General features: G+C 35.9%; 1 protein-coding gene across 1 annotated transcript in view; it reads right to left on the bottom strand.

The window, feature by feature from the left end:
• DCC (DCC netrin 1 receptor) overlaps positions 1-25,530 on the bottom strand; it is a 987,982-nt gene that overhangs the window by 90,652 nt on the left and 871,800 nt on the right. Inside the window, exons 17-20 of the mRNA XM_045528069.1 lie at positions 25,049-25,281; positions 20,197-20,335; positions 15,068-15,175; positions 8,226-8,420 (exon numbers count right to left, since the gene is read on the bottom strand). Of these exons, the coding sequence (XP_045384025.1) occupies positions 8,226-8,420; positions 15,068-15,175; positions 20,197-20,335; positions 25,049-25,281 (675 nt within the window). The remainder of the gene's footprint in view (positions 1-8,225; positions 8,421-15,067; positions 15,176-20,196; positions 20,336-25,048; positions 25,282-25,530) is intronic.

The following is a 25,530-nucleotide window of genomic DNA, read 5'->3' as shown; positions in this document are numbered from 1 at the left end:
TATCCTTTCCCTCTGATTTTTCATACTTCTGGAGTTCTTTCACTGATTCCTTCTCACCTGATAAAGCTGTCACTTCTTATTTTTGGATTTTCTTTTGTTTAGATGGGGCTCCCCAAGCAACACACACATTTGCAAAGAAGTGTCTGTAGCATGTGTTGGATAAGAACCTTTGGCTTTGCTTGTGGGTGCTTTGATGGTGATCTAGGTTCTGGATGGATGCTTTGGTTATTGATATCCTTAGTGTGGTGGCTTTCTCACTTGCCAGTTGGTATTGGGCTGTAGCAGTGGTGAGCTAGGTGTGTGGGCAGATTCCCTGTCTCTCTTTGATGAAGGAGGGTGGATGTCTTTGAAATGATTTCCCTTTCCTCAGTCCTGTGTTCTTCTTAACAGTGTGAATTGTATTGGCATGCCCAGTTTAATCTCTGAGATAGCAGGTCATGTTTGTGGGTAAGAATCAATCACATCCTGTAGGATTGTGTCAATTAATGCTGTAAAGGTTTGTGCAAATTGACCTCCCTGTCAGTAGATAGTGCTTGCTGGAAGGAATAAGCTGCAATGTTGGTTTTGGGTCCTGTGACTGGCTCTAGGTCCTCAGGAGAAGCACTTGAATGCCCCAGGTGTTAGGTGGGGCCCTGAAACTTCCAGGTGAATCCTTATTCTCTGCCACAGCAGAGGCAGGTGGGGGAGTGAGGCTGGGCAGGGCTGGGTTGGGTAAGCTTACCCTCAACTGAGACCTTACAAGCCATAAGGGATTGGAGCCCAATCTTTAGTTTTCTTAAACAGAACAACTGCTAGCCTAGAATTGTATCCTGCAAAACTAAGTTTCATAAATGAAGGAGAAATAAAGACTTTTCCAGACAAGCAAATACTTAGAGAATTTGTCAAGACCAGACCTGCCCTGCAGAAAGTATTCAGAATCTTAATATACATGGATCAGCACAGTAGACACCCACCAGTGTGAAAACACCCATAAGCTAGAGCTCAGAGCTCATTTGAAACAACAGCACAAGAGGTAAAACAGAGCAATAAGTTATACCCAACAGGATGAACAGAGTAGCATCACACATATAAATTCTATCTATCAATATGAATGGTTTGAAAGCCCCACTCAAGAGACATAGGCTGGCTGAATGGCTGAAAAAATTACAACCCAAATATCTGCTGTCTCCGGGAAGCACATCTAATCCACAAGGACTCCTATAGACTTAAGGTAAAAGGATGAAGAAAAATAATATTCCATGCAAACGAAAACCAAAAGAAAGCTGGTATAGCCATTCTCATATCAGATAAATTTGACTTTAAATCAACAACAGTAAAGGAAAGATGGTCATTATATAATGGTAAAGGGATCAATTCAACAAGAAGACATAATAATCCAAAATATTTATGTACCTAACACAAGAGCACCCAGATTCATAAAGCAAACCCTACTAGATCTAAGCAAAGAGAAAAACAGCAGCATCATATTTGCCAGGGACTTTAGCACATGACTGAAAAAATGAGACAGAATCCACAAGCAGAAAATGAATAAAGAAACACTGGACTTAAATGGGACTCTAGAAAAAATATGGGCCTAACAGACATTTACAGAAGATTTTACCCAAAAAGTACTGGATACACATACTATTCATCAGCACATGGAACATTCTCCAAGGTTGATCATATCTTAGGCCGCAAAACATGTCTCAACGAGTTCAAAAAATTAGAAACATGTCATGTATCTTCTCAGGTCACAGTGCAATAAAACTAGACATCAACTCAAAGAGAAACACTCAATTCTGCATAAAATCATGGAAATTAAACAACCTGCTGGTAAACAATTATCAGGTCAATAAAGAAGTTAAGACTGAAATAAAAAGAATTCTCAAACTGAACACAAAGGAAACACACAGTATCAAAACCTATGGGATTTAGCAAAAGCAGTCCCAAGGGGAAAATTTATAGCCTTAAATGCCTACATCAAAGAGATAGAAAGATCACTAATCAACAGTCTAATGACATGTCTCAAAGAAGCAGAAAAGGAAGAGCAAAATAAAACAACAGCCAGCAGAAGAAAAGAAAAAACTAAGGTTAGAGCAGAACTAAACAAAATGGAAAACAAAAACATAATACAGAGGATCAATGAAATGAAATGTTGGCTCTTTGTAAGGATAAACAAAATTCATAGATCTGTTGCTAGATTAACCAGCAATTGATGAGAAAGGACCAAAATAAGCTCAATCAGAAATGAAAAACCAGATATTACAACTGATACCACAGAAATACAAAATATAATCTGTGAATACTATGAAAATCCCTACACACATGAACTTGAAAATGTAGAGGAAATGGACAATTTCCTGGAAACACACAATTTACCAAGACTCAATGAGGAATAAATAGAACTCCTGAATAGACCAATAATGAGCAAAAAGATTGAAGCAGTAATAAAAATGCTTCCAACAAAAAAAAACTCCAACCAGATGGATTCACTGCCAAATTTTACCAGACCTACAAAGAAGAACTCGTACCCATACTGCAGGAATTATTCCATAACATTAGGAAAAAGGGAATCCTCCCCAAGTCATTCTATGAAGTCAGTATCACCCTGATCACAAGCCCGGCAAGGACACAACAAAAAAATAAAACCACAGACCAATATCCCTTGTGAATATAGAAGCAAAAATCCTCAAGAAAATACTAGAAAACCAAATTCAACAGCAAATCAAAAAAATCCACCATGACCAAGTAGGCTTCATCCCAGGAATGCAAGGATTGTTCAACATAAGGAAATCAATAAATGTGATTCACCTCATAAACAGAAGCAAAAACAAAGATCATATGACCATCTCAATATATGCAGAAAAAAGCATTTGACAAAATTCAGCATACTTTCATGATAAAAACTCTCAGCAAATTAGGCACAGAAGGAAAATACATCAAACTTATAAGTCATATATGACATCACACCTGAATAAGGAAAAGTTGAAAGCGTTCCCACTAAGAACTGGAATAAGAGAAGGGAGCCCACTGTCACCACTTCTATTAAACATAGCGCTGGAAGTCCTAGCCAGAGAGACTGGGCAAGAGAAGCATATTAAGTGTATCCAAATCAGAAAAGAGGAGGTCAAACTATCGCTTTTCACTGACAATATGATCTTGTATTTAGAAAACCCTAAAGATTCCACCAGGAGTCTCTTGGAGTCAATAAATATATTCAGCAAAGTCTCAGGATACAAAATCAACATACACAAATCAGTATCATTCGTATATACCAGTAACAGTCAAGCTGAGAGTCAAATCAAAGACTCAATACCATTCACAATAGTTACAAAGAAAATAAAATATCTAGGAATATACTTAACCGAGGAGGTGTAATACCTCATAAAGAGAACTATGAAACACTGAGAAAAGAAATCACAGAGGACACAAACAAATGGAAAAACATATCATGCTCATGGATTAGTAGAATCAATATTGTTAAAATGTCCATACTACTGAAAGTGATTTACAGATTCAATGCAACCCCCATCAAAATACCAATGTCATATTTCACAGACTTAGAAAAATAATTCCACACTTTGTTTGGAACCAGAAAAGAGCCTGAATTGGCAAAGCAATCCTAAGGAAAAAGAACAAATCTGGAAGCATCACATTATCAGACTTCAAACTATACTACAAGGCTATGGTAACCTAAACACCTAGTAGTGGCACAAAAATTGAGACATAGACCAATGAAACAGAACAGAGATCACAGATATAAAACCCTCCATATACAGTCAACTGATCTTTGACAAATCAGACAATATACACTGGGGAAAAGAAGCCCTGTTTAATAAATGGTGCTGGGAAAATTGGAAAGTCACATGCAGAAGAATGAAACAGGACCCATATCTCTCACAACTCACAAAAATTAATTCAAGATGGATAAAATACTTAAATGTAAGGCATGAAACCATAAGAATACAAGAAGGAAATGTTGGAAAAACTCTTCTAGATATCAGCCTAGGCAAAAAATTTATGAAGAAGATGCCAATGTCAATCTTAGCAACAACAAAAATAAACCAGACTTGTTTAAATTAAAAAGCTTCTGCATCGCTAAGGAAATAATCAACAGAGCAAATACAGAACCTATAGAATGGGAGAAAATATTCACAAGCTATATATCTGATGAAGTGCTAACATCTAGAATATACAAAGAACTCAAACAAATCAGCAAGGAAAAAACAAATAACCCCATTAAAAAGTGTGCAAAAGACATGAACAGAAGTTTTTCAAAAGAAGATAGACAAATGGCCAATAAAAATATGAAAAAGTGCTTAACATCACTAATCATCAGAGAAATACAAATTAAAACCCACAAGGAGATAACACCTTAACCTAGTTAGAATGGCTTTTATTAAAAATCCAAAATCAACAGATACTGGCTTGGATACAGAGAGAAAGGAATGCTTATACACTGTTCGTGGGACTTCAGATTAGTACAACCTCTGCGGAAAACAGTATGGAGATTCCTCAAAGAACTGAAAGTAGAACTACCATTTGATCGAGCAATCCCACTACTGAGTATTTACCCAAAGGAAAAGAAATCATTTTGTCAAGAAGATGCCTGCACTCAAATGTTTATTGCAGCACAATTCACAATTGCAAAGATGTGGAATCAACTCAAGTGTCCATCAATTTATGAGTGGATTAACAAAATGTGCTTTATGTATACTACTCAGTCATGAAGAAGGATGAATTAATGCCTTTTTGCATCAATTTGGATGGAACTGGAAACCATTATCCTAAGTATCAAGGGAATGGAAAATCAAATACCACATATACTCACTATTAAATTGGAACTAACCAATGAGCACAGTGTGCACATAGGGAAGTAAAACTCACTGGATATCAAGAAAGGGGGAGAGGGAACAAGGTGATGGGCAAAAATCTACCTAATGGATACAGTGAACACTATCTGGGTAATGGGCACACTTATAACTCTGACTCAAACATAATAAAAGTGATCTATGTAACCAAAAACATTTGTCCCCCTGTGATATTTTGAAGTAATTTTAAAAAATTGACCCTCATAGTAAATTTTAAATATACAATAGATTATTTTTTTCTATGGGAACTATGCTGTATAGTAAATCTACAAAACTTACTTATCTTGACGCCCCCTGGTGGTCTAGTAGTTAGAATTTGGCACTCTCTGCAAGCTTTAGGCAAGTTTTAGAAATATCCTAGAGACAGGCTCTCACTCTGTCGGGCAGGCTGGAGTGCAGTGGCACGGTTCTAGCTCACTATAGTCTCAAACTCCTGAGGCCAAGTAATCCTCCAGCCTCAGCCTCCCGAGTAACCAGAACTATAGGTGTGAACCACCATGCTTACCTAATTTTTAAATTTTTTGGAGGTACGGGGTCTCATTATGTTGCCCAGGCTGGTGGCGAACTCCTAGCCTCAAGTGATCCTCCTGTCTCATCCTCGCAAAGTGCTGGGATTAAAAGTGTGAGCCACCACACCTTTCTTCAAGATTTAACCAGTTTTTTTTTTATTTGCCAGCATCTAATCTAATCTTTATAATCTAACCACCACAATTTAATTTTCTAGATTTTCTCTTCCATTTCTCATTGAAAACCAATAGTTTTTCAAAATACATTTTATTATAGTATTAGGAGGTTGTTGATAAAGGATGCTCAGAGAATCGACTGTATGCTATTAGGCTTTCATTCCAAAGACTCCGCTTTTTGTGTGTGTAGGAGGTGATTCTCTCCAAGAATCCTCTGTGGTCTGCTCCACTGGGAGCATCCTTCCTCACTGCTACTTGATAGGCCAATGTGGAGAAGCATACTGTATGGGAGGGAACTACTCATGGGACAGGACAGTGATAGACACGTCTTCCGATGGTTTGACAGTGGATAAAGCATCCTAATGGGAGCCAGGGAGGATTTGTGGAAAGGAGGTGGGTATTTACAGAGTCCTATGTGCTCAGAGAATCAAGTCCAAGATTCTTTTAATTAATATTCCAAAGAAAGAATTAGATATATCATGTATATGTATGTACCTAGTTTATAATAAAATAATCCCTTTCTAATTATAATTGTCCACAGTGATTACTGACTGAATTTCCTGTACCTCTTTGGCTGGTTGCTAATACCAAAAATACAGAACTCTAGTCTCTACTAGAAAATGCTGCTGTTTTTGCAAAGACTAAATACAAAAGAAGGAAGCTCACGGACACCTGCCTAGAGCAAGATTTGCAATGAAACTCTTGTCCATTAGCCAGTAGACTACTGGGAGTTTTTTCAGCTTTAGGACAACACCTAAGCTTTTCTCTCTGTCAAACAAAGTTACATTCTGATGAACAGTGGGCTTATGTTTTGAAGCAGCTTTGGGAGTTGAAAATCTTAAATCAGAGAAAGACAGCATGATTTTATGTCTTTGGTGTAGATTTGGCGCACTGTGGCTTTGTATCTTTTATGATAGGTAATTTATTTGTCTTAGAACATTTGTCATTGTCAATGACATGCAAGATGCATGGATTTATAAAATTATTGATAAAGGTGGGCAATATCAACTTTTCTGAGTAATTTAAAATCATCAGAAACTTATTTTAACAGATGAGTAAAATTGATTTTATAATGTGACTATTATCAAGCATGACATATTTAGGGCAGACAATATTATACATTAAATCAGGGTATTAGAAATAACTCTTGTGGACTATTATGTCTTAGAATAAATTCCTGAGCTTGTTCTCAGTTCTGAAAATAATTTTCTAGATGAGTTTAGGGAACTTAGAGTAAACAGTACCCAAAGAAATACTGAGCTCATTAAATAATCTACAGGATAGCTATCAATGTGGGTCTGCAAGTCTTGTGATAACTCATCACCGTGCTGCTTGATACATTTGAATGCCTTAAGTCATCTTAAACCCTCCCTCGGATCTCCTAGTTGGCACACATTATGAGCGTGAAATTAATTTGGCACTCATCTACAGACAAAGATGAAGCATTTGTAAAACACTATCTAGTTACATTTCATGCTCCCACAAAATGAATAACCAGTTGCCTTTCGATTGCTCATTTGGAGCGAAACCTGATTTAGACATGAAGTCCTCAAAACCTGGATAGACAAGGAATCATTCATTTCTTTTCCACCTCCCTCCCAACTTTTACTCTGTCATTGAGGACTGTCACGCAGGCTTAGGCTGAATGCCTTTTTGTGTGTTCTTGGCAAACTTTCAGATTAACTGTCACCAAAAATCCAAAAAAATCCAGCTTTGAATAGCTCCCTCATCAGAATTCAAAAGTCCACTATTTATTAGGGTACCTTTCCTAGGGGAATTGAGAAATAGACTATGGAGTTATTTTACAACTCTTCTTTTAGTGTGTCAAAAAACTGGGTGAAAATGTCAATCGCCCATGTGATTCTAATTTGAGTTGTTTGCCATCATGTATTACCATTTTCTGCCAGATATAGAGGTACAATGTCACAGATTTAAGAGCTAAGTTATCTTGCTTTAGAACAATACATATCATGCCATAAATATACATCTTTAAATATCAGTTATGAAACATTCAAATTATTTTTGATTGTTAAATGATATTCTTGAAACCATTTGTCCTCCAGAAAAATAATATTGTGTTCTAAAATGATAAGGACTTGTATGAAAATTATTTTGACATAATCACTATTCTTTGGCCTTAGTACTTTTCTGTATAAACATTTTTCTTCTAGTAATCATACTGTAAGATTTTTTCATTGTTTCTACAGTGGCTCTTTAAAATAAACACGTTCATTTTGTTTGAAATTTTCTGTCTTGCCATTACGAAATTTCCTTTAATATATAACACTTATAGTTCCTGAAAGAAAATATTTAAAGTTGGCAATAGTACGCTATTCACATAATTCAATGCATTTTAATTTTTATTCCCTTAAATAAAATGGCTGAAGGGTTTCATTAGATTTTGAATAGAACCAATATACATGACATCAATACAAAATTCCATAAGGCTTGTAAATGAAAAAAAGTCAACTATGTTTGCCTTGTGCTGATGGCAGAAAATGTGATAACACAATAGATCTTTCTTTGACATGTTGGCTTTGAGCATAAAAAGGTACAATTTATTTTGCATGTCCACTGCAGCTATGTTGCCAGCAAAGATGATGTGAGGCCATTTCTAACACAGGCCACAAAGCTATTTTATTATATAACAATCCCACAGGAAAAGAAAGGCATAATAGGAAATGATTCAAACCTTTCAGAGTCCTGAAGAGGATGGGATCAGAGAGGGGCCCCACTCCTTTTGCATTTCGTGCTTGAATTCGAAAGTAATACATAGTGTCAAGGTTGAGATCCATGATTTGATGAGTAAGCCGATCACCACTGATGGTTTCCATAATCCAGTCATCGATTGGGATGTTCTTGTCCAAAGTATAAAACAAGATGTAAGCTGCATAAATAGACGAATGTGACTTGTGTTTAGTGCACTGACTGCACGCTGTAGTTCTGCTTCCAAACACCCGTGTTTCCCAAATATAATTCACAGTGATTATTATATGTCCACAATCTATAAACTACAGTATTTAGTTTTGCAATGATGTCTTTTATTTTCATATTTCAAGGATTAAATAAATAATTGCTTCAACATACAGAATCAGAAAATGGAATAGGCTGTTAGCAATAAAAATATCTGCCACATTTAAAACTGCATGCTTTCTGCCACCTATAAATCCTGATTATGAGTTTGCTCTAATATAGAAGCACGATGAAAAAATATAAAACATAGATAACAAGTCCGTATAATTTTCACTATATTACAACAATGAAAATAATACTTATTTTGGCTTGTGCTTAAGTAATAAAAAATGTATTGCAAAGCATAAAATGTCCTACATATTTAAAGTATTATAAAAATAAATGATCTGATTAAAAATAAAACATCTGATTACTGTAATGACTCTGGGAGGCTGGCAGGGGCAGTGTTGCTGTCCTTTCATAGATGACAAAGCTGAGGGCGACCCAAGCTAGCTGGCAAAAGGACTGGGATGATATCCTTTACCACAATATTAAAATTCCAACACTATTTCCCCTAGTCCAGTCCAGCTAAGTAGATAAACAGTGTTGCTGCATAACCGTGTATAATCTAGTTAGTATCTCAAATATCCATAACTGATCTGTTAACAGTGTTATTTCTTAATGCTAATAGTGTACTATTAGCATTAAGGACTATGTTTCTTAATGCTAATAGTGTACTCAGTCACCATAGTCTAATCTACACCCAAACAAATCCAGGGATTCCTGTAAAATATCCATCTTGTAACATTATATTAATACTTAGCCCGCTTATGATCTTACTGTCATGTAAAAGCATTAATTAATAATTTTATGTCACACTGTCAGATGAAACTGTAAAGGGGCTCACCGTGGTTGTCTTTGCTACATGAATGTGGCGCTGATGTCCGTTTCTGCCCAAATTCTACAATGACATCACACAGGCCACAAACGCCCATAGTTCTATTATGTATTGAATACATTCTTCGTAAATAATTTTCTTAAAAACAAGAGTTGTCCTTTGGTTCACCTTTTCTTTCCCTTTGAGTCCCTATTGCCCCATCTGGACTGGGGACCTTCACTCGCAGATCTTTGCAATGGGTATGTCACAGGATTCTCTGACTTGAATTCACTCTCCCCCCAGAATAACTCTGCACAGTATTGACATCTCAGCACAAGCCGTCACTACAGGAAGACTGTTCAAACTACGCTTATTCTTCCTTCCTTCTTCCTCTCACACCATTCCATCTTTCCTCACTTTCTCTATCCAAATCCTACCCATCCATTGATGTCTAGTTTATATATAGCTATACACATCTTTTATTATGAGCATGCCTGATCTCTTCAAAAGGATAAAAATATTCTTTAGTTCAGGAGCCATATCTTATATTACTTTTTTATTCCTCAATAAACCTAATAAAATAGTCTTCACATAAGATATATTGAAACTCACTTATTGAATGAAATCCTTTGTTCTGTAAGCACATAAGTTTTACATTTGGATGTTTAATGAAATTGTTAAGGTTTTTCATGGGCCGTTGTAAGTGCGTGATGAAGCTGAAAGTTTGGAGAATTGTGCTCCCATCCCAGGTCAGCTACACTTATTCCTGGTTTTCTTCATTTATCAAATGAGAATAAAATATTTGCCTTTTGTTATGCTTTCATCTATGTAAAAAATATTCACTCAAGCATTTAAAAATGGCAGTTCTGGAATCAAGTAACTAAAGTTGAATATGCAAACACCAGGTTCTGACAATTCCAAATTGTATTTGAGCAATTTCCTAACATTTTGGGGGATTCGGGGGAAGCTTATCCTTTTTTTTTAATTTGAGAACTGAGATAGAGAATAGAAATGGACCACATCATTCACAACTGTAAAAAGTTGCCTTAGAGAAAACATGCCCTCCATTTGTATGTGTAAGCTTGGTATATTTGAAATGTATTGAATCCATCATTAAAGTCTTACCTTATAGATTTCCACATAACCACATATGTTGGAACAATTTCACTGGTTTCTCATTACTTTTTTGTCCCTATATACTTGTTCCTCTGTGTCCAAGTCTTGGGCTTTCTCCATCATTTTCCCTTTCCTTTTTTTATCTCACTTTTTTCCTCTTAGCCACCACAAATGGTCAAATAAAGAAATATTATACCCTATCAGAGATCAGAGGTTGTCAAATCTTCTGGGATTGTTAGCCCATCTGGGCACTCCCACACTGAAATCACATTTGTCTAATGCGTATGAAATGTCCCATCATACATCTGTTATTTTGACTCTACTTATACAAATAGGCAGTTATAATTTCAGAAGTGTCAGAATGTGTTCAATTCCACCTCTCCTCTTTCAAGTCCTTCTCCATATTTTTTTACACTCATTACTGACTCTCTTCCATGAATTAGGTAGACTGCTAAGTATTGGGAAAACCAAGTTATATGACATGACCCCTACCAGCAAGGCTCTCAGTCCAGTAATGGCTTTTAATCTTGAAAAAATTGATTCTGATAATTGTGTACACAGGTAGATAGATCAGAAGAACTCATATTTTCCTTGTTTGTGGTCAAAAATTAGATCTTCCTGGATTCAGGAAGATCATACTTCAAGTCATAGTTCTTTTCTTCTGGCTGGACAACCTTAAGCAACTTGCCTAATCTAAGTATGTCTCAATTTTCTCATCTGAAAGCAGGTTGCCGTGAGACAATACATTTTAAGAACTTAACACAATGTTGGTATTTCTATTACATTGTCTTTTACGTAGTAATTACTTAGTAAATGCTTTAGTTATTTTTAAAAATTTATTTCATAGTATTGCTAAACCTTAAGGAAATGTCTTACTTAGAAGAGCTGGAACCTTGGTTTCAAGTCAGAGAGAATATATTCAATATTATTCATTGCTTAATTTATTCAACAAATATTTACTTATTAATTAGCCAGTAGGTGTCAAGAATGTTGTTACTGGGGCTAAAGTGTTGAACAGAATCTGAAGCCTGCTCACATGGAGCTTTCAGCCATTTAATGTAAACATTTAGATTTTCTCTTATGTTTATGTGGGAAGGGTATGTAGAGGAAGAAGTCATGATGATTAAGTTCTCCACTTTTGCAACTGGATAAACCACAGAGGATTTTGAAAAGACAGAAGTAAAACCATTTAGATACATTTGATTCCAGGGTGAGTGCCCAGCTGGGTCCACAATCTCAAACAATCTTACAACTTACTATAGGAGATCATAGGGCATTATTTGGCCAGCTGCCGTGGGTGATAGACAAATTAAAAAAAAAAAAATGAAGGTGAAATAGGGACTTGGGGAAGAGAATGAAGTGCCAGTATGTTAGACACACATAAATGTATAATATGAAGTTGGATATGTTCATTTAGTTCTTCTTGGATGAAGATAAAGATTTGAAAGATATAAGTGGACATTCACTAAAACTCTTACTCTAGTATGGACACTTTCTCAGAGAAAGTGACAAAGTAAATAAAACGATCTGCATTCTAGGAAGCAACACTTAGGGAACAGGTAGAAGAAATTCCTGCAAACGAGATTGAGAAGCTATAGCCTGGAAAGTGGGAGGAAAAGTGACTAGGTGATTTTACAAAAGGGAAACAAATCAAACTTGAGTATCAAATGGCACAGAAAAAGAGAGTATAACTCTAGACATTAGACTGTATTAATAAGGAAACAATCGCTGAAAAACCTAATTCTTCTATGCTGATACCTGATCTTAAATAGTGTTGGAAACTGCATTTATTTAGACCAAAGTTTAACAATTCTGGCTTTACATTAAAATCACTTGGGAAGCTTTTAAAAATTATCATGCTAAGTCTCTCTTCATATCAATTAAATTAAAAAATTAGTTGAGAATCACAGATTTAGACCAGTAGAATGCTAATAAGTTGGAGCAAAACATAGTGTAATAAATGAGTATAAACCTGAGTTTTAAATCCTAGTTCAGGTTATTTGGTTATTTGACTTTTTGGTTATTTGACTTTGGACAAGTTATTACCTTACAAAGCCCTAATAGTTTCATTTCAAAATAGAATAACAGGAATATGTGATCATTTACAATACTAAAGTGCTTAGCAGAATGCCAAGCTTATACCAAATGCTCAACGTATTTTGAACCATTTTCTTCTGAAAATGTCAGTCCAAATTCCTAAGTTGCCAGGTTATGATCAGGGAATTTAGACACTGGAATTATCTGAATTTCTTCCTTCATCCCCTTCTTTTGTTTAATCTTTTTGAAGTACTTATATTTACAAACTGATGATCTGGATTCTATTCAAAGCACATTAGTAAAGTCTCACCCTAGAATGGATTTCAAATTGGAATAATAATAGCCAATTTGTTTCAATGCTCACTGGGCATCAGGGACTTTTCTCAGCACTTCATTATAACAATTCTTAGAGACAGGTTCCATTACTATCCTTATTTAATGGGTGAGAAAGTCAGGCTCAAGGAGGATAAATGACTTGATCCAGCATCATCCCCCTTAGAAGCTTGGGTTCTTAACCACCTTGCTCTACTGCCTGCTGTACACATGAAAGATTTAGGAAAATAAAAAAAGACAAAGGTAACATGAAGGCACATCCCTCATAGGCACACATCTGCCCTGCCACACTGGGAAAGAAGGAACATTTTCCTCTGCACTTCCATGAGAGGCGAGTATAGCAAATTTGGGCCTTCTGCCTAGTAGTCTGGTATTTTGAATATTTTATCATTTTATTTTCTGGAAGTAATTTGAATGAAAGAATCAAAATACATATGGAATAGAAGTTCTCTTAAGGGTTTCTAATGTTTGATCCCCATTAAATTGAATCAAAATATCTCAACATGATAATCACAATTTTGTTTTCATAAATGAGCCAGGCTTTTAGGGGCAAAAAGTATTGCTTTTCATACTTTTGCTTCTCCATCGTGAGAGAATGGATTTTTAGGTGTGAGAACTAATAAATATACAGCGCTAAATAAAGGACGTGGCCAAGGTTTCTTAGACACATGCACTGTAATTTTGGCACCATCAAATTTTATTGCTTACTTAATTTGCATTTCTTTTAGGCCAGACTTCTATTTTTGCCTGGAAAAGCAAAATTAAGTTTTCTTTCAGAGTTCAAAAACATGTTCTATTGCTTATATTAACTAACCAGATTGATTTAAATTAAAGTGGAGAATTTAAATGAGTGGAAAATGAAAATTATTTTACCCTTCACCAAAAACATAAATTTTTTTATCAGAACTTGGTTTTGCTCAGACAACTTTTATTTCATTTTTTCTCCTCAAACTTCCCTGTTGGTTCACCATATCCTTAGAAGTAACTGCTCATAAACAAGTAAAATACAAACAAATCGAAAGCTACACAAGTACTGACACAGAACCTATGAAAATAGATTATAACACAGAGGGGCAAATGAAAAAATTGGAATAAGACAACCTCAGTTTTAAAAGCCCTGGCACACCGACAACTGAACATCTAAGATCTTGGGGAGATTTTATGCCTCTCTTTCTTTTCTCATATTTGTCGGCTCAAATGAAAATTCTGTTTGCTATTGCACTAAGAGCAATTTCCTAGAGAAAACAAACCTTCAACTTAAATTTAAATCACATGTGGAATTTTCCCATTATCTTTTCATTTTGCAAAATTCAGAAAGTAATTCACATAAAGTAAGCGTGTCATCTGAAACTGCTTATCTCTGTATCACTGAATGTCTGAATGACTTTGTTAATTTATAATAGTGCTATCTACCTCTTATATGCAAAAATGAAGAAAAAGGAGTGACTCTTACATGTTCCTTACCCAATGGTTCAAATTAATTAGACTATAATGTGCACATTTTGAGTTATACAATATTTTTCATAATAATTATATGCTATGGAGACATCTATTAAAAGCCTAAAGTGATCATTTAAATGCAAAATCTCCGATAGAACTCCATTATATTTTTCATACTAAATTAACATTACAGGCTTCTAATGGATGTTTTAATTAGGCATTGATGTTATCAGCAATATTTGGCAAAATAAAATCTGTCACTGCAAAATATTCATTATGTTCAATTTCCATCAGTCAATATTAAATGTTTTCTGAACCTTATGATTTAAGTAAGAAGCTAAAAGCTAAGTGAGAGACTAAAAATCCCAAGACAAACCTCCTTCACATGTGCCATACAAAAATAAATGGTCACTGGGCATCTTTTGAATTTCATTAAGTGCCAAACAACCAGCTTATTTTTAGTCATTTATACTCAGAGGCACTCCATCAGAAGGTTGTCTTAATGCTTCACCGAATGAAAAACAAAAGGCCTACCCTAATTGAAATACTTATCTTTCATGAAGCAACTCAAAGGAAATGTGTCTGTGTGTATATTTGCATGCACCATTAGAAGAATTCCACGGGCACTGAGGGGCGAGAGGAGCCAATCAGACAGGGTCAGGGAGTCAACTAAGATGCAGAGATGGAAAACTATTGCACAAAAGGCAAGAGCAGTGCATGAGGTGAACAGTTACAGGCCAACGCAGAGCTATGCTTGGAAAGAAAGCTGAGGTGCTTACCAGTAATTTTCCCATTGGCTTCCAAGGGAGGCTGCCAGCTCACAATGACAGCGCGAGGCTTCCCTTCCCGGGTAATGACTGTCAGATCTTTGGGAGCAGAGGTCGGGGCTGCGAGACGAGACAGAGACAAGGCCTTGTCATTGGATGTGAAAGAAAACAGACATCGGTGAGACTTTTAATCATGATGGTGACAACTCAGGACCTATCATGAAGTGTATCATGTTTATTTTGCCACTTACAATTTATTTCAAGGATTTGAACTAAATAAGCAAACACGGATATAAAAATCAATGCTTTTTCCATGGAAGTTAAATGATTCTAAATGCATGATTAGAGAGAGGAGAAGAGAATATGTGTGATACACTGGTAGTTTCAAGTGGACTCACACTCAAAATGTAAGAATTATAGTAAGAACAAAGAAATGTATACATAGTGAAATTGATGACTATTTGTCTTTAAGAGAAAGAATTCTGTTACAACAGTAGGATTTATAAATAAAAATGTCACCTAATCCTGTATTTCCTTAAAAAATAAAAAATGAGTTAAAACTCAGGAGAAAACATCCTGCTTGGGTGACATATTAACTATATTCTAAAGAAGAAGGCAAAAGTGAGAAACAGAAACAGACGAGATGAAAAAATCTATGAGTATCTTAGTATCATTCTGGCACGAAATAAGATGGCATAAAACCCTTCCCCTCTTAGAGCTACTTCTACATATTGTGCTCAAGGAAATTTTAACTGTATTTTAAAGGTGGCAGCAAACTGGCAGGGCCAGTCCAGCATCTTCCAGTCTTCTTCTGACCTGCTTTCTCACTGTCTGAGCTTTGAAAGACAGTTAGTTTTCCTTCTAGATAGCTTACAATGCTCCAAGTCTCTTATCAAGAGTCTCTTTGGTACCCTTAGTTTGCCATGTGTAGATTCAGAACACATCTGGGCTCTGTGTTTGGGTCCTGGAGGAATTTCCTGGTCTCTACACAGGAAAGCTGTCTATCACAAGATAGACAGAACTCAGTCTCTAATGCTGACCTTCATTCTCTTTGGTTCTCCTGTTGGTCGGGTGGTGCAGAATCTGTGCATCATCAACACTCTTTTTCCAGTTTCTCTTCCCGAATAGAGTTTGAAATATGAGCCAAACAGAGGAGACACTAATAATTTCCATTCCTCATACCATTTTCTTTCCAACACTCTGATCCTCAAAGCCACTGGGATTCCAGGTTAACCAAAATTGCTCTTAATTTTAATACCCTGACAAGGTACTTTATTTATTTAAATTTCCAAAAACAAAAGAGGAGGAGGACAGGAAGGAGAAAGAGAACTAAAAGAGGAGGAGGAAGAAGACGAGAGGAGAGGAAAAGGAGAAAAAGAAAACAAACATAGGTTATGTGTAGTTGATCCCTGAATAAAGAGATGACATCTGTATGGTTAATGAAACCAGATCAGGATGTTCTTGGGAGAAAAGCAGATTTATTACATCAAAATACCAAAGAAGTAATGCTACCTAGAAGAAGGGCTATTCTCAACAAGGAGTTCATTCAAGATATTTTCTAGACCATGGATAGGAAGGAAATATATAGTCCTAAACTAACTCAGATTAGTATACCAGACATAATAAGGAATTTTCCAATTATGGAAATAATTAAAAAATCTGTTTTTCTCAACTAGTTAGAATATCCTCTTTTTTCTTAACTGTGTTAAAATTCAAATTGATGTTTATTTAGAAAACAGTCAAATGATGATGATTAGATTGCTTCACTGAATCTGTAATAGTTTTTCAAAAGGACAAAATGACTCTTCAACTTTAGCTGTTAAAATAATACATTGAAGAGTTGGTTATTTATTTAAAAAAAACATCTAACAACTAATCTATTTCAGATGCTGTTCAAGTTCTTCTTTCTCCTCAAGCATGTGAACACTGGTAATAGAAATTCTATCAATAGTATGGGAATTGCCCCAAATGTTTAGGATTATCACATGATCTGCACACTATTCCCTAATATTTGGGAAAAAATACGGCCCTGACAACTTCAGTGATCCCTACCAAGTCACGTAGAACACCTCTGGCACGCTCCTCCCCAACTCATGAGTTCTGCCTGGAGTGATTTTTTAGATATTATTCATTGCCTACCCATCCTCTTTGTGTTACATATAAAGAAAAATAAGTACCAGACCTTCTAGAGTTTATACTCTACTTTTTTTCATATCCCCCTTTCCCCTTATTGTCCGATGAACACTATGCCCCAGTTGCTTTGAGCCAATCATAAATGTCTCTCGAATACATCATCTTTCTGACACCTGCTTAGGTATTTTTGTGCATGTGGTTTTCCATCCTTTGGAAGTTTCTCAAATGGGTGCCTGATGGCTTACTCAAGCCATAGCTCAAATACCACTTCTTTTCTGAAACCTTCCCTTCTTTTACCAGACAGAATGTGTACTTTGATCTATTTGCTCTGATTTCAACTTGCCCAAAATTTTGTGATTATTAATATTTCTCATGTCACTTCAGTATTTTTTAAAAATATTTTCCTCTTTACCAGATTAAAATTCTCTCAAAGATACAGACTGTATTCTTCCCACCTTTTACACCAAGTGCCTAACTCGAGGTCTGAAAATGATAAATGAACATTATTGAAAACCCTTAATTAATATCTTTGTCTCCCTAGACAAGCACTGCCCTCTGATTTCTCTGGCTCTTAAACAATTTTTCCCACACTTGTTTTTCTTTAGTAAATACATGAATAGAAAGTAATATTCCAGATTTGGAAGATTTCATCTGTAAAAACCGTATTGGACGTTTGTTACTTGGACTTCCTAGCATCCCATTCCCTCCTCTTTGTTTTAGAGAAACACGTGTTTTCTTTGGAAAACAAGCTCTCCTCTGTGTCATGTGAGTTTTGTGGCAACATCGATTGGGAATATTATGGTCTTCAATCCATCTTCTCTTTAGCGGTGAGATCACCTATCCAAAGAGATACCAATAAGATTCTCTCTTCTAGGTCATTGAATTTTGGTACAAGGAAGGAAAACAGGCAGAGTCAAACCACTGTGATGGCAGTACTTTGACGGGACAGATCAATAGTTCTTCATTTTTGAAGCCTGGGAGTAATAGTGTCAACTCTTGTCCCTTTCCAAGGCCTAATTATTTAAGGTGTCCTTCCTGTTATTTTAATTTTATGTCAGTTAACCAGAATAACATGAAGGATTTATCATCTGGACAGAATGAAATCTTTTATTCCAAAAGAATGACAGCCACCCTTATTGTTCTCACAAGCTGTTTCAGCACTCAACAATGTAGCTCCATACAGTCTTGATCTTATTGCAGAATTAGAAGCAAACCCTAAAGTTATTTTATTCACTTCATTTCTTTCTCACAGTTATAAAATCTGCAGACAGTTGTGAATTACTTCTTGCTTCTCATCATCACCCAGGGATCTTATTCACATGCTATTTACACCTTTGTCCAGATTATTATCTGATTTGACAATCACCCTTTCTATTAACCACATTTCTAAAAGTTAATATCTTTTTGTCAGCAATGGATCACACTGTTGGTGTCTCTACAAGGCTAGGCAGTTGATGAGAAATCCGCAGGGTGCATTTATCAAGTCAGATGTTGGTGTGTACTTCGTGTTTTTGAAAGGGGAAAAATGAATGAATTTGCTTGCATTAAGATGAAAGGACTACTTTCACTCTTTCACTTGGGGAAGACCAGCTTTCTTTCTGGTTCTCCCTTAACTACATTCATCTCCTTTCAAGTACTAGGGAAGAGAAGACACCTTATTCTTCCCCACAGTATGTGACTCATTCAGCTAGTCTTATTTTAAGAAGCTGTGAACACTGGCATCTGGGAGGGTTAATATATGTAAAACATGTAAAGTATAAGAAGAGGATGTTAAAATTAAATTAGACCAACTAGAAATTTTTGGTTGAAAGAAGTACCCATAAATATGTGAAAATACTCACAGAATTCTAATAGTTAGGGTAACAACATAAAATAAAAATTAGAACTGCAATGCCATGGGACAAATTCTAATGCAAAGAGAAATTCAACTTACCCAGAGAAGTGTTTTGGTGGCATAATTTTTTTTTAATTTGAAAATTTGTGTTGTAGTTTACACACAGATATGCTATATCATGAAACCAATTAAAAAGCATGTTAAACCCTGGAGTCTTCAGATGCTGGATTTCTGTGAACTATAAACGCCAAGTACACTGCATCCTTGTTAAGATCATAAACTCTACGTTTATGATCCATAGTAAATGTGACTGGTAAAAATTACAGTGAATTGCATTACCCTAGATTTGAACTATTTTAAATTGCATGAAGGTTTTTCATTATGTTGCCCCATTCCCAAAGAGTGAGCAAGGCCACCTAGAAACTTCTCATATCCAGCTGAGGTTATTCAGGGTACATATCTGTGAGACTTCAATTGTAATGCAATTTTTTATTTTGTATATAATTTATTTCAAAATAGCAAATACCTACTATGACTATTGTTTAAAGACACAACTGTTTTGGACAGAATTCCAAGATGGATTTTTGACCAGGCACTGTCCATGGCTCATGCCTCTAGTCCTAGTATGCTTGGAGGCCAAAGAGGGAGGATCACTTGAGGTCAGGAGTTCAAAACCAGCCTCAGCAAAAGCGCGATCCCATCTCTACTAAAAATAGAAAAAATTAGCCAGGCCTTCTGGCACATGCCTACAGTCTCAGCTACTTGGGGAGGCTGAGGCAGGAGGACTGCTTGAGCACAGAGGGTTGAGGTTGCAGTGAGCTATGATGATGCCACTGGATTCTAGCCTGGGCAAAAGAGCCAGATTCTGTCTTGAAAAAAAAAAAAATGGATTTCTGCTCCTTACTTAAGTGTATTAAAAAGACGTATCTTCAGATTCCCTGAATTAACACCCTAAAGAAGCCATGCAATCAGATTACTTAATCCACTAGAGACTCATTTTCTTCTTTTCTAGAGTAAGACTATATTAGATATAAAAGTTCCAGGAACTATTAAGGGTACAATATTTTATATAGAATAAGGTATAATTGAGACAGTATAGTGCACACGTTTCAATTTCTGCAAAACCTGGGAAACACCATTACCGAATGTTAAAAGTAGCCATTTCCTTACATACCTGCTTCATACGTGGTGGCGTGTGCAGTCATGCTCCACGTGCTGGACCTTCTGTTTTTTGTTACCATGACCGAGAACTCATACATTGTGTTTGGTTTGAGGCCTGTTGCTGTGTAACTTAGAGATGTTGTGTCTTCTGACTATACAAGAGGGAAACAGCAAAGAGATAAAAAATGAACTCTATCAACTTGGTAAATCAAGGCATGTAAAAAAGTCTACCAAATAAGCCAGCAAAAAAGGAATCTACTTCCAAACAGCAGGAGAGCTACAGCACAGCACTGACTCCACTTCCCTCCTGCCAACTAGTTTACGCTGGCTGATCAGACATACAAAACACGACCTATAAAATCAGGTATTCTGTTGTCCAAAGGGGCCGCTAACCAATAAATTTTCCTGAGAGAGGCAATAACTGCAGCAACAGGACAAATTTCCACTTTCCTCTGTCAACTCCATTTTTTAAGTTGTCTGTATCTCCCTTAAATTTATTTAAAATATAAATCTGGGTAGGTTCTTTGGAGGTTTAAATGTTGTGTATTTTACATTGCTTATTGTTATTTTCCGCTGGTAAAAAGTTAATTTATTAGAGTTCTACTGCTTTTCATGTTTTTAGAAAAGGCTTTAAGGTACAAACTTTTAGTGCTTTCTGAATCTATCTAACTCTTATAAAGATAATAGGACAAAAGCAACGCTGTGTCGTGTGGTTTTCTTTCTCTGTGCATGCATCACATTAAACAAACATTTAAGTCTGGTAATTGGCGTAACAGATCAAGGAGGGAACAACCAAATTGGATAAACACTAAAGGATTACATTGGTGTACAAAGTGGTGTTAGTGTTATTTAAATCTGAATCCATTCTTTGTCCTTTAGACAACAAATTAGACATCTTTGAGTAGAAAATAAATTATATGTCTTTATTGCTTATGCAAAAAATCAAAATGGTAATGAAGAAAAAAACATCATAGTCTCTCAGGTTAAAGCATATTTTCCATGTCATCAGGCAAATTTGAAACTCTTTATGTCTCTTATACACCAATTTGCCCCTGGTATTCAGGTCTTCTTCCAAAGTTAAATACTTAGTTATACTTTGCAACTTATTATATTTGTTATATACCTATCTAGAAAATCAAGCAAAGCTCTTTTTCTACACCTATGTCACATATATCTTTCCCTTACTAGTTTAGTATGGAATATCTTTTTTATTTTACTCCGAGTCCTTTTTGAGTTATAGCTATGAAAATCCTATATTTCTTTCTAATACCACATAAATATTTAACTGCACTAATATTTTGATGATGTGCCCATCCATCCTATTAAACCGATGACCTCAGAAACATTTATCAGAAGCTTCTCTTAAAAATAACTATAAAAATATGTGTTCTAAATAAATGTAAAAATACTCTGTATAATCATAAAGATAGAATTCCATCAAATGAAACATAAAATGAGCAGCTAGTATCTAACGTGCTGATACATAGATTCCAATTTTTCCCTCCTCCACGATCATGAACACCTCAATGTCCTAGAAATGGAAATAGGAGGGAGAAATAGGGGAAGACAAAATATTTCAGGTAGAAGGGAAGGAGCATATTTCAATAAAACCAGTTTCTGAGCATAGACAACACCACTGGTATCTGGGAGGCCACTAAGCAAAATCATCTTTGTTTGTGTTCTAGAATGATGCTTTTGCATTCTATAAATACCATGAATTTACTGAGCTTTCTCTCAAACCTCATAGAAGATTACTGCTTATCTTCAATCATTAAGTCTATAAATCCTTTGGAAAATCATGGCCAGTTATTTTTGTGAGCACAGAATATCCAGGTAGTACCTCTCTGAGCCTCAGTTTCCTCATCTGTAAAATGGAGACAACCATCGCACTGACCTCATGAGATTATTTAAAATGTGGTATGTGTCGAGTAAAACATACTACTTGGCCCAGAGAAAGTGTTAAATAAATGTTAGCTACACTATTTCACACATTGCTCATGTTATGTATATAATTTTAGGCACGTGTTAAATTCTCCATTGATTTGTAAGCATTTGGAGGAGCAAGACTTACTTCTGCACAACTTTGCATCCTCTGTAACACCTATGCTACATCTAATAAGCACTAGTCAATAGTCAATAAATGTATATTGAATGAATATTTGTGTAAAACATCATGTGATTAGGTACTTCAGTAGAAAAAAAGATATAAAAAATCCATGTGATTGGGAAAATCAATACAGAGTTGTGGATAATCTAAACACGAGCGTCTGGATTATGGCTTGATTTGGGTCTAAGTGAAGCAGAAGGCTACTCCTGTGGGGAAACCCTGGGTGATGTCACTGAGTCACCTGAGTCCCATTGTTTAATGAGGAGTTTCTGCCGAGTTACACCACCCACCAACATCTTTATTAACATACATATATACATACCTAACTATGAAGAATTTTATTATTTTTACAGTAGGTGTAAATATCCCCATCATAGAGATGAGAAAAATGAGACTGAGCAAGTTAAGCGACATGACAGCATGTAGAAAAGCCAACTCTTAAGTCCAGGTTGTTTGCATGTATGAATTGTTGTTTTTTTTCTTACTCACTTGTGTGTATCTTGCTTACCTTATTAAGGTGTAGTGGGAAGTGAGATAAAGTAATAGATATGCCAGTGGTCTGACAAGTACAAAGTGCAAAGCCAAAGCACCTGGTACCATTATTTGCAAAATTTAAATTTATTGTATATATTTCTACTAGACTAGTTAGGGTCTACATCTGCCCTTGCTACTCAACTTACCCAACTCTTTGCTCTCATTCTCCTCATCTCAGGGTATGGATGGAGAGAGAGAGAGAGAGTGTGTGTGTGTACGCACGTGCGTGTTTGTGTGTCTGAGAGAGAGAAGTGGGGTGGTGTGTTAGTAACTATAAGCCATATGTCAAAGAAGATGAAGGGAAGAGGAATAGTTAAAATCACACTTCACCGGCATTCTTTGTGAAACTCAGTAATTCCCAGTCTACTATACTAACTGTTCAACTGAAATAACTTGCCTCAAAAAATTCTGAAACTCAAACCATTCTGTAGAAAACAGTCATTGTCCTTTAGAACATTTCACATCCTGGAAAAGTAGCCACGGCCATTCTGTGAAATGAATGTATCTATAACGTACGACAATTATGATATGAAATTTTTAAAGCAGAGAAAGTAGTCTTTTAAAAGCAAACTTAGAATTGGATAACCTATATATAAAGAGTTTTTTTTTTTAATACTCTCATATGTTTCATCGGTTGTCTTTTCTGGTAATGTTATCTTTATTTATAGTTCTTCAGAGTTTTGAATCTACGATTGTAAGGAAATGGATAGGGTACTTACAACGTATCTTATATCAATGATACTATTTGGACTTGCCTGGAGAGTTTTTACAAATATCTGACCTAGCAGGGAAGAAGTACCAAAGAAAACTATTTTAAATGGTTTCAAAATAAAAGTGTTTTGTGATGAAATCTGAATCTTATGCCATTTAAAAGTTGGAAGACACTAGAGGCAGATCCAGCAGAGCTACAGGAAGAAAGAGGCGGACTAACAACATTACTGGTGGGATTTTGCTATAGCTCCAATCTGGAGTCAGAAATTCCCAAAGGATACTTTCACCTCCCTTCCCTGGAAATCACTACTGGCTTGAGGCTGGATTCAGGCGGATGAGAGTTCAGTGGGAATAACATTGGATAAAGTATCAGGAGATCTAAATTCTCCCTGAGAGCTACCCCACTAGAGCGGTAAAGAGAAGAGATGAAAAGGAGTACGAAGAAGGAAGAGTGTCAGGGCTGAACTATTTGATTTCTTGGTTGGTGGGTGGCAGTTATGCTCTTATTTTCAAAGCTATCTTCTTCGTCCCCAGTCATCACCTTGTGAAGCTTTAAGTTTAAATGTGTTTTCATATATTATTCCACTTGGATGACTTATGAATTCTTTCAAGTATATCTATCGAGCTGACTATATAAATTCATTCCAAATTTTTATATATCAATAATATGTTAACAAAAAATAAACCATGTTTTCTTTCAAAATAAACTGTCTCTATAATCTGCAGTTCTAGGTATATAGTAGGTGCTTGATAATCACTTGTTGATCTCATTTTTGTCTACATCTGTGTATTGTCTATATATAGTAATGTTGTAGCAGGTTGAGGAGGTAACATAATTGTCTCAGTATATAAGTACATGTGAGAATCACTGAGGCTGTCTGGTAGACATTTCACTATGGTAATGGCAGTGCCTCATATATTTACTTCTAAGGAGCTCTTAAAGAGTGTTATTCATATTACTTAAGGAGTGTGAATTGCGGGTTTTCTCCACCACATGAAGGTGTTTGCAAGGTTAATTGAGAAAGTAGATGTTAATGGCTTAGAGTGCTAAGGATGTTATAAAAATATCTTCAAGTTATCTATTACCAGTCATACTCTCTGTAAGGTGGGTCTCTGTGACATTAATAGGGTTGTCTTTGGAGCCAATCTGATTCCAAATGAAAAGCAAGATACCAAAATCTACCCAGAAAACTAACATGGAGTCCTGCTATTTTAAAGGGAAAATGACATTCCCTTCAACAGAATCAAATTATTTATATAAACTCAGCATCTTGTGGAACTCAAATAACATTTTGCAGCTCTTGATATTTCCCTGACTTGCCTTAGAATTGTTTCCTAAGATACAATTATTCCCATGTTAATTTTAGATACTGAGCTATTAAAATGCTTTGTATTTTCACACAGAGTCACTGCAGCAAAATGACTCATGGCCATGCAGGAAGCATTTAAAACAACAAATTAAACAAATGACAGTTCAATTTAAATTTCATGCTATCAGTTAGAAGAACTTCACCTTATATTTTGCACTCGCAGAAAAACTAGTCCTCCACCGGACAGTGTAAAGTCGCACCTCAGACGTTTTTTGGTTCTTCGGGACAGAGTTGTCTGCCCAGCTGACCCTCACGGCGTCGTGGGTAAGAGCCACAGCCTGGACACCTACTGGTGGGAGCATGGGGGTGGAGACATCTGGGACCGAGGTGGGGAAATCATCAATCAAAGGATAATAATCAACTGGGTCAGTGGGATCTGGGTTTAAAAAACCCGCCAAATGAAACAAACAGATACGTAAATAAAAGCGTTCCAAAACAAATATCAGTGGTAACACGTCACAATGAGTTAAACGCATGGCAATAATGATGAAAGGGAACATGAGAAGAACAGAAAAAAAATGCAATTAATTCAATCGGAAAACACATTAGAAACAGTAGTGCTACATTACAAAAATAATTGAATGTTTTCTATAATTTACTCATTTCCTCAGACTGGTTTTATCAA

Source organism: Lemur catta, chromosome 16 (assembly GCF_020740605.2).
Source record: "Lemur catta isolate mLemCat1 chromosome 16, mLemCat1.pri, whole genome shotgun sequence".
Classification (NCBI taxonomy): domain Eukaryota; kingdom Metazoa; phylum Chordata; class Mammalia; order Primates; family Lemuridae; genus Lemur; species Lemur catta.
This window is presented reverse-complemented; position numbering and strand designations above follow the sequence as displayed.